The sequence below is a fragment of the Nylanderia fulva genome, unplaced genomic scaffold, assembly GCF_048542155.1.
Source record: "Nylanderia fulva isolate GAGA-0341 unplaced genomic scaffold, ASM4854215v1 Scaffold27, whole genome shotgun sequence".
Taxonomy (NCBI): Eukaryota; Metazoa; Arthropoda; class Insecta; order Hymenoptera; family Formicidae; genus Nylanderia; species Nylanderia fulva.
In genome coordinates, this window is record NW_028190336.1 from 2,486,187 (window position 1) to 2,499,370 (window position 13,184).

The 13,184-nt window shown below is 32.9% G+C and overlaps 1 protein-coding gene across 2 annotated transcripts; it reads left to right on the forward strand.

Annotated features, from left to right (window-relative positions):
• Nucleotides 1-382: 382 nt before the first annotated feature.
• Nucleotides 383-10,501, forward strand: LOC114931515 (putative peptidoglycan muropeptide transporter SLC46). 2 transcript variants are annotated; one of them, XM_029303596.2, is made up of 6 exons: nucleotides 384-2,899; nucleotides 6,685-6,786; nucleotides 7,618-7,755; nucleotides 7,873-7,956; nucleotides 8,535-8,691; nucleotides 8,894-10,501. In XM_029303596.2, exons 1-6 carry the CDS (start codon nucleotides 1,903-1,905, stop codon nucleotides 9,090-9,092), a joined length of 1,677 nt encoding a protein of 558 aa, XP_029159429.1. In that variant the 5' UTR covers nucleotides 384-1,902; the 3' UTR covers nucleotides 9,093-10,501. The 2 variants fall into 2 exon arrangements, with proteins under 2 accessions (XP_085339914.1, XP_029159429.1); XM_085483788.1 differs by lacking the exon at nucleotides 7,618-7,755 and having other exon boundaries at nucleotides 383-2,899.
• The last annotated feature ends 2,683 nt before the right edge of the window (nucleotides 10,502-13,184 follow it).

The following is a 13,184-nucleotide window of genomic DNA, read 5'->3' on the forward strand; positions in this document are numbered from 1 at the left end:
AGCGTGACGTTTCAGACCTTCAGATCCGATCGGTCGAAGACAATTGAAGCTAAATTGTTCGTTCGATTAAGTCGAATAAACAAACGATTTTACGAGCATTTATCGTGTGATACGAACAACGGCAAAACACGGCAAATTACAAGGAGCATCATGCAGATGCGGTTCGTCATTACAGGCGAGGAAAAACGCGATAATGCAATCGGCAATGCTCCTCGCCAGCTGACGAGCCGTTGCGAATAGCTTCGAATGCACCGTAGATAATAGCACTTGAACGGCCCTGTCTAAAATAGGCTTCGACTGTAGAACGCTGGGATCGTAGCGATTACTTTATCAACGAATTGTCACATTTAACAGCGCCTCGTCGAGTTACGCGCGGTAGAGATTCGACGACGCTCCCTGTTTACGCTCAGTTGTCATCATCCGTTCAACATCGGATCATCGCGATAGTCGATGTAGTGCAATCGATTCTTTTGGCTAACGAGTCTCTTGCGTTCTCATTGAAAAAAAAAAATCGTGCGCCAGGTGGTGCGAAAATGCTCGTCTTCGCGCGACCCCTCAAAGTCACTCGCGTCTTGTTCTCGATTAAGAGAAGCAACACGTTCGGATAATTCCAGATTAGTAATTACTTCTGTGGCAGGGAAGAATTTTTGTAATAAGGAGAAAAACGAATTGCGAATGATCGAAGACTGCGCGTGATCAATCATTCGAATGGATTGCTCGGTGAAAGAAGCTTATGCAATAGAACTGGCAAAGTAATCGCACGGTTTCGTGTGTAGCTTCTTACGAATCGTTGACATCATCCGAGTACAAGAACATTCGCACTTCGCAAGAGATTTCGACACTAACTTTGGGATCTCGATTTGCATTATTCAACACTTTCTATATAATATCTCCTTCAACGTAGTAACTCACAGTTAACAAACACTTACGATCGGGAATCAAGATTATCGACAAGAAGGAACAATGTACCGTCGAACAGTGAGATATATGAAGCCGAAAAAGATCATCATTCGTCGACGCAAGAATAAGTACTCTTTAGGTAGAAAGATGAACATGATAATTATTACTCGTCGTCCATTTATGAATATGTCACTTTCAGTCGAGAGTGAACTAGACTTTATGTAACATGGCATTTAGCAGAAGCACGTTTCCATAAAGAAATATTCGGGACATGTCAGCTCGTTATGTTCCATTGCAAGAAGACCTCCACGTGTCGAGGTAATTACCATGTTCTTGATGCATCAGAGAAAGGAAACGAATATAAGATAGATAAAGCGGTCTTCGAAGAAGAGTAGAGTTAAGTGAGAGAGAGCAAAGTAGGAAGATTACAGTCCTCGAACGTCGTTAACGGAGACTAACCTTGACCCGAAAAGTAAGCGGAATCGGAAGCGATTCGCCGGGCGCTAGAGCATTAGCCGCTTAATGTCTCGTAGAGTCTCGGATTGTCGTAAAAAGCGATCGCGATAGGTTCTAGGTCTTGGGTTGGGGTCTTGTCGACCGAAGACGGATGAACTCGCGCGTTGCAGGAGCGGCGCCGTAGGCCGATCGTATAGGAAAGAGCGTAACGGAAAGCAAATCCAGGGAGCGAAGAGGGGATAGGTAGTGGTACGGGACGCTGGCGGTGACCGGTGAAGGAAGGAGATAGAGCACCGTCGCGTCTTGTAATGCACGATGGTGCATTAGCCCGGAGTCGCGAGACCAACGTGCGATTTCTCTCGCGCTCTCGCAACCGAACTCGCACCTGCTGAACTCGGGCGTCTTCTTCGAGAGCCGTTCCTCGAAAGTCGTTGATCGCGCCGATGGACTTGGGCCGATCCATACATTCGGAAAGAGAGACCTCGTATATGATTCCACTCGTCTCCGTGTTAAAGTGAGATTTCCTCTTTTTCTTTCACGAAAGATATGTCCGAAATCACGACGACCATCGGTGCGCCTGCAGGGCTCACGCCGGAGAAAAAGCAAGTGCCAGATAAATCCGACCAAGCTGTCACTTGGAAGTCTATGAGTATCCAACAGAAATGGTCCTTTTTAACTAGCAATATCACTGTCGAGCCGATGGTCGCGTGTTATGTGATTCCTAGCGTGCTCTCTGGCCTGGCTACGCAAAATCTTATCCTCGAAAAGGCGTGTCGAGTGAATCTGGCTTATCCGGATGAAGTATGTTCGGCTCTGTCCGCCAGAAACACCACCGGCCTCGAGGCTGAAGAGACCGCGGTTCAACAGCTGGTGGCGCGGATGCAAACTTGGAAGACACCTCTACAAAGCGCCCTACCGACCATTCTGATTCTCTTTATGGGTGCATGGAGCGATCGTACCGGCTTGAGAAAGCCTTGCATGCTGCTACCGATCATTGGCGAGTTCTTCAGCAGCGTCACCCTTATCGCTTGCACGTACTGGTTCCAAGAATTGCCCATGGAGGCGGTTGTCCTGGAGACGTTGTGGCCTGCGTTAACCGGTGGCTGGTTTACCATGTTTATGGGCATCTTTAGTTACATAGCGGATATCACGTCCGTAGAATCGAGGACACTTAGGATCGGCGCGGCCAACGTTTTCCTATCTCTCGGGGTGCCAATTGGCATGGCCTTATCGGGGATATTGTACACAAAGCTGGGTTTTTACGGTGTCTTTTCTATCTCGATGGTGTGTTACATAATGAGCTTTGTGTACGGATTAGTGGTCATTAAGGAACCGCCGAGGGTGCTTGCGGAACGTGCGCGAAAAAAGACCCTTCCAAGCAAGGGCAAACGAATGTCGTTGTGCGCCTTTATTCTCGACTTTTTTTCCTTGAGACATATAGAAGAAACGTTTCGCGTAGCGTTCAAGAAAGGGGCCAACAATCGCCAGAAAAGGGTCATCGTGCTCATGGTTATTATTATGGTTGTCATCGGACCCCTTTACGGTAAGTTTTTTCAACAAAATATATATATCTCTTATAAATATCTTTTCGATACATCGTATCTATATTTAATATAATATAAAAGATTATTTAAATACGGGAGAAAGAGAGAATAATAAAAAAATAAGAAAATAGTTAATGCCAAGAAGATATATTGCATCATAGTTGCATGCAACGCGTACGCGCGCCATATAAGTCTCAGTTTTAATAATATCATCACTCGAAAAATTTGCTTCAAAGTATACTTTTTGAGATTAAAAATTTACTTATAAATTGCTTTAAAATAAGAGTATAGAAATTAAAAATATATTTTCTATTTCGCGATTTATTTCCCATGTAGTAAAAATAAATAATTTTGACGTTAAATGACATAATTTGACGTCAAAATAACGTCAATGATTACTATTGCTATTTAGGTTGCTGTTAAAGTATTAAAGCATTTGTTTTGTAATTTGAGCTATTAGAATTATAAAAATATCGATAAACTTATCCATCATCCATATTATTGTACATCTTTGATATGAGCGTTTATAATTATTTTTTCCAATTGTTTTAACTAAAAACATAAAATATAAAATTAATCAAAATAGAATTAATTAAAATATAATATAAAATTAATTAAATAAAAATAATTATGATTAATATTTCCTCGTATTATGCAAGCCAAAAAATGAATTATAGATGCGATAAGAAATTGAGCAATTTAAATATAAAAATAAATCTACTTTGAATTCGATTATATAAATTGTAATAAATTAGTAAAAAAGCGTTCTATGTAGTAATATTTAAAAATAAAATATATCCATCATTTTTTGCATTCGTAGCAAAGTAAAAACTTGCTATAACTCTCGTTAATCTTGCTACTCGCGTTGCGGTAACTGTGCACATTCCCATTAGTAATTACTTACGTCCGATGGCATGAACATATCGTATGCAAAGGGAAAGTAAGAGAAGACATATGTAAAACTAGGCATACATTTATACGAACGCGAATATGATGCTATTTCAATGTACCTGCATGCCTTCTACGTTTATGTTATCTTAAACGTCGATAAAAACATATTTGCATAAGATTTTTACATGTAACATATTTCATCGTGGCATACAATCGCAGTCCTGTAATACAAAGATATCGACAAATATCGTAACGCAATGACGTAATTTCGAGAGATTGAAAGGTTGACAAAACAATACATTGGTTACGTCCATGAATTTTGATACGGTATAGAAGATTTTTTAAACAAAGACGGTTCCGGTTTTAAGCGATTATATAAAAAAGCCTTACATCTTTTCACGGATATATGTTCTTCGACATAGAATTTGTAAATAACAATTTCCTATATCGACATCTAGATGTAGCAAGTATTATCGATGTACTAATATGAATTAATATGCCGTATGAATACCGAATACGGTATATAGAAATAAAGCTTCTAGTTTTAGCAAGAGCAGCTTGTCCAAGCACGCGACTGCTCGGATCATTCAATTTTTCAATTAGCGTGCATTTGTTACAGCGCGCTATCGCGACTTTAATGCGATCGTGCGCGTTTGTATGGCGACAACGCACAATTCCAGCACATTTCGCGGATGCCCTTGTCACAATTTAATTATATAGATACTGTCGTTACAATGTCTGGGTACGCATTAAGCACGTATTACCCCAGCTGCTAAGTGACGCGGGCAGTCGTCAGCGGGCTTATAACAATTTCGTGTAATAGGCGTCTTCCTGATTTTGAATGCCCTAACGCGGATATACCTGTAAGATGTTATACTTTTCTTAACTCTCTCGTTGTCATCGTAATCACACAAGAGGATCTAACGAGTCTTGGTTCGCAAGCATTAAGAGAATTAACGTTTAATCGGATAGCTTATTTTTATATATTTTATATATAGAGGGAACGAACAAACGAGAGATTTGTTTAAGTATCCAGATATAGAACCTAGCAGTTGTATAGTCTAATATCTCTATTAAAAGTAATTTTCAAATCAATGTATAAATATCTAACGCGTGTGTGAGATGTATTCTTTCAATTATTCTATACTTTTATATCAAACGTATAGAATAGTCCATTATTTCTTAAGCTCCTAGTTATAAATACTAATTAATTATATCAACGTGATAAACATAGTTGCATTATTTTTTCGTAGCATTAATTATGCACGGTAAAATATATTGATGAAATGCATAGACAAAAGGGAAATGTCAAAAGTTATGTAGTAAATTATTATATATAAAGCTTCCAAAATTATCCTACGTATATAAATAATATTGTACCTAAAATTATTTTATAAAGTCTATTTTCTATGATAAATCAAAATTTCATATAAACATTCTTCGACAAGTCATATACTATATGGATGTGCACAAGCGTTTAAAAAACAAATAAAATCATACACTTATTTGCATGTAGTATCTATCAGTACATTTATGCTAATAAGTACGATTCAAATATACTGGCGATGTAATTTCAGATCTTTGCTCATCGTTATATGTGAATATATGGTATATGCGAAAGTCCGACTGTCCTCGTGTATCAGATAGCATTATATTTTCATTACAATCTTGCGAAATACGTTGAGGATATTATGTCATACACAAAATGATGAATTTTAACCGGAAAAATGACCGATTCTCCAAATTTGTTTATATCGTGCAAATAAGCAATTGTAATTTAATGAAAAAAATTGATGGACAATGTACATGCATATTTGTGTTATCTCTGCAGAGATATTATGTAATAAAGAAATCTTGTAGGTTTTACCGTTATCTCAAGAGTTGCATCTCTATTAAATTATTCTTCTTTCTCTCTTTTTTTGCGAAAGAGTGAGTTTTACATAATACTCACGTTGCATTTGACCTTCGTAGTTAACTCGATGGTATTACCGCAGGAAGCAATTTTTGGTGTAATTGTTGTCGATGTAATTGTCAGAAAATCGTTTGTAATTGAAAAGCAGAAAACCGTTACGCTTGGGTAACTCAAAATATTGTTGCGTAATATTAACGCGATAATGGCCTTATAAAATACAAGACATTGTTGCAAATAAACTATATCGATAGTTTATTCATGTATACAGAAATAAGATATAGATAATAAGTAACAAATTCACGTGTTAAGAATTATAATAAAAAATGCAAATCAAATGTTGAGCTAATAAAATGCACAATATTAAAGATTTTTTTTTTTAAAACTTGACATTTAAACTGTAAATGAAAAATTTTAGAAAAATCAAGAATTGATTTTGCTAAACAATTGGCTTAATAGATTCTGAAAATATTATTTTCAGATTAACAAACTCACAATAAGTTTGTGTGAAAAATAACAACATTGATTGACAGATCAATCTTGATTGAGAAAAAACTCGATTCTTGGAAGTCATTATAAAATTCTAATCTTATATAAATACGGTAGGAAATTATGTCTCGCGGTTATTAAGTCGTTAAGATTCACACTAATAAGCATCAATTATAAAATTTTACAGCTATAATTACACGCGCACATACGTACTTTTAAAAAATATTGAAACATGTATTAAATGGAGTTTGTGTTATTATATACAATATATTCTATCAAGACTTTTAATATATTTGATCCTTAATTTTTATCAAGAATTCGATATTTCGATATAACAAACTTATAATGAGTTTGTGTGAAAAATAATAACATTAATTGTTTGACAGACAATATTGATTGAGACTCTATTCTTGGAAGTCATTGCATACATTTTAGCGGTTATAAAAAAAGCAATTTTTTTATAATAAAAATATCATTAAGTTTAATCTATTTCAGGTGAAATGGCGGTTCTCTATCTTTACATGCGATATCGATACAATTGGAACGAAGTGACGTTCAGCATGTTCTCCACGTTTGGCATGGTAACTAATCTGATCGGTAAGAAAATCATTTCAAATCAAAACGTTACATATCAAGACGTAAATGACAAGAAATTCATGCCAACGCTTGTAAAATATTTGCACGTAATACTCTTCCAATTCCTCAATTATTTCACCGTTTATTTTAAAATAGAAATATATGACAAAGCAAAATTAGTACGTGTAAAAGTACACACGTAACACATGATTATTCGAAGGAGATAATCTCCTACCGTTTCACAAGAACTAAAGATAACCTCGTAACTAAGCTGCACATTCATTAAATTAATCGAGTTTTTTTTGTATTTATGAAACCAATGAAAGCCTAACGAATGATTTATGTAAAGACTATCCTTGCTAAGCAGAAACATTGACTGTCGCTTTTATTCTAACGGATCTTAGAAGCTAAAGATTGCCTTGAAAATGCAATTGTACGCAGACTATGAATAGACGACACAGATAGTTGGAAAATATTGGACACACATTTTGCAATAGAAAAAAAATAATAAATATTATTAAATAATCATGTACGCGATTAAAGATTGTCAAGAAAATTCAGAATTCGTTTGCGAACCAAATTGAAATTTTAGTATATCATATATTCGACGTACAATAATTTACTATATAAGTTTTCAATTTATCAAAAACTTTCTATTTATCAATGTAGATTGCGTAAATTTATTACACAATCCAGTTTTTCTCGCGCGTCGAACATTTTTTCTTTATTTAATAATCTGTCTTAATTTACAATGCTTTTTATTGTTTGCTAATTCATCTCTTTTGTTAAAATTATTCAAGCAATAATGCGTTTTTTTGCAAGAAAATTGAGAAATTCTCTCTTAATGCACAGGCACCGCGATCTCCGTCGGTATTTTCAGTCACATCCTCAAGATAGATGATGCGATTGTGGGTATCATGAGCTGCATGAGTAAAATTTTAGCAAGTTTTGTCTACGCGTTCGCCACAAGTACTTGGATGGTCTACGTAGGTCAGTCTTTTTAAAACGGCTAACATCAGGGTAACAACTATAATATATATAATCAAATATATCATGCACATTTTCAACATTCCGACAAACGATGTAATTTATAATTACATGTTTCAGCTGCTATCGTGGAGATTGTAAACGGTACATCTTTTATTGCTATGAGATCAATAGCGTCCAAACTCGTACCTACAGACGAACTCGGTAAGCAAAATTAAATACAAAGTCATATTCCTAGCTCTACGTTATTATCATCTCTAATGAATTTATTATGCAGCTTTAAGAATTTTACGCAACTTTAAAAAAAAATAATTGTGGGAAACAGTCGTGCATATATATATTACGAGTTTCTTGGAAAGAAATCATTCAATCGCGAATCAAACGACTTTCTGTACAAAATATTCTATGAAAATATTTTAGCTGTTACACGGCTCTCTCTTTCTTTCTCTCTCTCTCTCTCTTTCTCTCTCTGAAGAAGCAACTAAGATGAACAGAAGTCTTTGTAGAATGAGCTCAAATATAAGAATTACGACTATTATTTCAGCATCGCTTAATAGTGTTTTCAACTTCAAGCTCGGTCTTCACCTTCATGCTGCTTCACGGAACCGCGTAAATCGGATAATTTGGGCACCAAATTACAATTTACGTTGCGACTAATTTTTCCCTTATCGCGAGCAAAGTTTAACGAGACCTTCCTGCTAGGCTAACAATTCGACAAGGAAAATTCGACGCACCATTTTTTTCTTCTCCAGGAAGATAAGATGCATTATGTAATTTCATAGGTAAAGTCAATTCATTGTTTGGCGTGTGCGAGTCATTAATGCCGCTTGTTTACGGACCCATGTACAGCGCCATTTACGCTGCAACCATGAAAACGTTTCCGGGGACTTTTTTCATCGCCGGAGGGACCATGACAATGCCCGCGGTATTTGCGTTCTTGTAAGCATTCGTCATAGATTTTAATTAATTAGATTTTTGTCAATTATTTTAACATACATTTCGCAAACTTTGCCATCACTTTATATGCAACTAATTCAATTGTCAAGTGTGTGTTTTAAGCTGGTATAATTTATACATATATAATTGTATATATTATATATTATATAATTGTATGTAACATTTTACGTGTATTTTTAATCAGCTGGTTATACACGGAGCATCGAAAGGATCGTATGATGAAGGAACAGAAGGAACCCGAAGCTATGATCAATCAAAAGAACGAGGACACGATAGACCACAATTTGAAGAATCTTCGGATCATAGACACACAAAAGAGTATGCAAAAGACCGAAATGATGAATGGCATAGATAACGCGGCCTTCGAATCTGAGAAATTGTGATCTCACGATTTACGTGATCCTTTTTTTAATGTGTGAAGACGTATGATACATTAATAATACCTCATCACAAAAAGAAAGGACTGAAAGAGCATCTTAAGGTCAGTGCTAATAAAGTACTGATCGAGAAGCTATTGATAAAGAAATTAACGAATTTTAAAGGATACCAAAGTAACTTCGAAGCAGATACATATATTAAACAATAAAATTCGGGGTTTTCCGGTGAATCACAGATTCCAGAATCCGGTGAATTAAAGATTTTCCGGTGAATCACAGAGAAAATTGATTTTTAAACTTTCGGGATTTGTTAAAGATAAACATTCTAAAAAGATAAACTATTTATCAGAGAACATAACAAACATATATTCGGAACAAAGTTTATCAGAATTTATTTTTGAGCTTTTCTTAGATCCCGGAAAATTTCACAAAAATAAATTAAAATTCGAAACTATCGCATCTTTCAAATCCTATGCAATTGCTAATAGTTACCTTCTTCATAAAGCATTAAAGTACAATTTAAGATGTACATAAAAATTTTGTTAACTTTTTTTCTATCCATGACTTCATTTATAGTAATTTGTGGATTTTTTCCAACATTTTCAAAATATAAAGACATTCAGAATAAATAAAGGATAACTTATGAGCTTAATTTAACAATAGCTAAAATAATATATATCGAGAGTTATTAAAAAAAGATTATTTTTTAAGAAAACATAATTATTAAAGCAATTATTTTAGAAAAGACAAAGTCTCTCTTCTTATTTTCAGAGATTACAAGAGACATTAGTTTACTAGTATACAGACATACAGTGAAGATCCATCTGTGGCACATTTTTTTTTATAGTAAAATCTTTTCTAACAAATAAGATAAATGTGATGTAATATATCTCATAGTTTTCAATTTTGGTATTCGTTTAAAAGCGACCAATTATATGCAACAAGGGCGTCTTTGATAGTGTGGCGTTAAACCCGATACTCAGATTTTTATTTAACGATCTACATATATTCTTTATGCTGAATATATAGATATACGTTACTAGTACAAACTGTACTTAAAAACACATTATAACGTAAAAGATTATAGTGTAAAAGAAGTATACACATCACACAATTAATCATATTATATAACAAGATTAATCAGTGTCCGACTGCACAAATTCTTAATAACAAGCTCGCAAAAGAATATAAATATTTTTTCTTCTAAATGTAAATTGTACAAAGCGCACGATAAAGACGTGCTAATTAATATATTTCAATTAAAAGATTTTATCGAATAAAGCTTGATCAGAGCGTATATCAATAATCTCGTTTATAATTAATTTTAAGTAAAGCTTAATACAAATTTTATTTGAGATTTAATATACATGTATATTCGCATATACAACAATATACATTCAAAATTGAAAAACAAATATGTATTTATTATTATATGATTTTTTGTAATAGGTACATTTCCCAATATATAACTTATATACCTGACTTTTTTTTATTTAGAACAATTAGAGACTGCGTACAATAAAAGAAATAAGGAACTAGGAATAAAGAACAAAAAACAGAAATAGGAAATAGGGAACAACATTCAATGTAAAACATAAAATATAATTTAGTAACGCAAAATATACATAGGGAACAGAATAATAGTGCTAAGATAAAATTATAAAATTTCTGTATTCTGCGTTAATAAATTACATTTAATATATTTTATATTAAACTGTTCCGTATTTCCTGTTTTTGTATTATGTTCTTTATTTCCTATTTCTTATCCCTTTTATTGTGTGCAGCTCCTACTTGTATATTTTAATATATAACACAGAAATAATCGCCAAAAAGTTTTAATTTTTGAATATTTTTATTTGTTTGGTATATATTTTTTAGTTTTTTAAAGAAAATTATGTGAAATTGTTCATTGTTTTAATGAAAAAGTTAATATATAAATTTCTTGAATTTTTTATAAAAAGTTAACATACATGCAATTTTTTAACTCTTTTTCCGAATTGCGCTCTACTTAATTTTTGGTGATTAATCTACATATACATATGTAGATATAGGTATAGAATGTTATATATATATATATATATATATATATATATATATATACATACATACAATATTCACTCACCAATACGATGTGCAGCAGTGGAACTCTATAGTACAAAGCGTTGATCTATAACAAACATAAATTATATATATATACAAAATAGTTTTCAAAATAATTAATATTTGAAAAAGTCAATAATGCAATTAAACTTTTATTCGTATAAAAAAATATATTTAATAAAATTACGCCATAAAAATTATTAAATTTTTAAATTAATTTTTTTAGATCTAAATTTATATAAGATATAATAAAACTTAATTTTTTTAAAATAATAACTAAATGATTATAAATTGTATAAACAATATTAAAATTACATACATACATATATAATTTTTTTTATTATTATTTACTTAATTATAAAATTTAATATATCTTTTTATTTTTTTATAAATTACCTTAACATCCATATTTATCTTTTTTCTCAAAAATTATATTTTTTTTTATTTTACTTTAAATTTATTCTTAATATTAATTTATTTTCAACTTTATTTTAATAACAATTTAAATAAGAAATTTATGTAACAATTTATATATAATTTATATAAATTATATATGCATTATGCATATATATATATATATATATATATATATATATATAATTATTTATATAATATTAATTTATATAAATTTAGTTTTAATTATAATCTGTGCATGCTTACTGTATGATTAGTGCATCGTTGCCCGATGCCTTCCCGGACCTCCTCATCCTCTGTTGTTCGTACTTATAGCGTGTCTTTTTGGCACTTACACAACACACGCTTGCGAAAATAGAATCACGCGCGCGCATTAATTACCAAAATAAAATAATCACCCGACAATTTGAGCAACACTTCCGATGTTAATTGTACGCGATTCTATACGCCACTTCTGATTTTAATCGCGCGATATACTTTGTGCGGAACCCGACATTAATCGCCCGTAACTTAATTTCATACTTCGGCGCTCCCGCTTTTAACTGTACGTATGTTTTATGCGCTCGCGTTAATTATATGCGACGTATATTTGAGAGAACAGCACGCGACAATTACAATTATACGCGCGACACGACGAACGAAGCACGAAAGGCGGGATGTCGCCGCAGTGATGCCAACTGTCTAATTAGAAATTATCAATCATTTGCGATTAATCGATCATTGAAAAGATCGATTAATATAGAGCACTTTACTCGACGTGACAAGCGCTTCGAACAATATTTATTCAAGGGATTCTTTCCTGTTTATAAATAAATAAATAAATATTTTGATCGATCATTAAAAAAAAAGAAATATTTTTCTCTTACTTCAGAACAGTTTTTTTTTTAAACCGGGACAGCGCTCTATGTTAATCGATCTTTTTAATGATCGATTAATCGCGAGACTGATAATTTCAAATTAGAGAGTTGGCCTCATTGCGGCGACTTCCCGCGTATTTTGTGTTAGTTGGCATCATTGCGACTACATCCCGCCTAAACGTGCATTCAGTGCATCGCACCGTAGCTTCGTAATTATGATTGTCGTGTTCTTTCAAATACGCGAATTAAAATCATTTAATTAAAAAAAACGCATAAAATATGCGTAGGATTAAAAGCGGGAGTGCCGAAGTATGAAAATAAGTTATGTACAATTAATGTCGAGAGTTCTGCACAAAGTATATCGCGCGATTAAAATCGGAAATACCGTATATATAATATCGGATTAACGTCAGGAGTGTCGCTCAAATTGTCGTGCAATTATTTTATTTTATTAATTAATGTGCGCGCATGATTGTATTTTCGCGAGTGTGTGTTGTGTAAGTGCTAAAAAGACACTACAAGTATGAATAAACAAGAAAGAGCTGCCACACGTGGTGAGCAGATTATATTATAATTAAAACTATACATATAAATATTATATAAATATATAAATAAATTATTTGAATATTTTATAAAGAAATTATATATAATTTGTATATATTGTATGTATATAATTTTAATATTGTTTTTACAATTTATAACTTAATTTACTTTTTAAAAATTAAAT

What these genes read in the sequence shown, in the direction of transcription:
- LOC114931515 (XM_029303596.2), top strand. Translation starts at nt 1,903, where the DNA reads ATGTCCGAAATCACGACGACCATCGGTGCGCCTGCAGGGCTCACGCCG. An exon ending in CGTACCTACAGACGAACTCG is followed by an intron (nt 7,957 to 8,534) that starts GTAAGCAAAATT and finishes GTAATTTCATAG; the next exon opens with GTAAAGTCAATTCATTGTTT. An exon ending in CCCGCGGTATTTGCGTTCTT is followed by an intron (nt 8,692 to 8,893) that starts GTAAGCATTCGT and finishes ATTTTTAATCAG; the next exon opens with CTGGTTATACACGGAGCATC.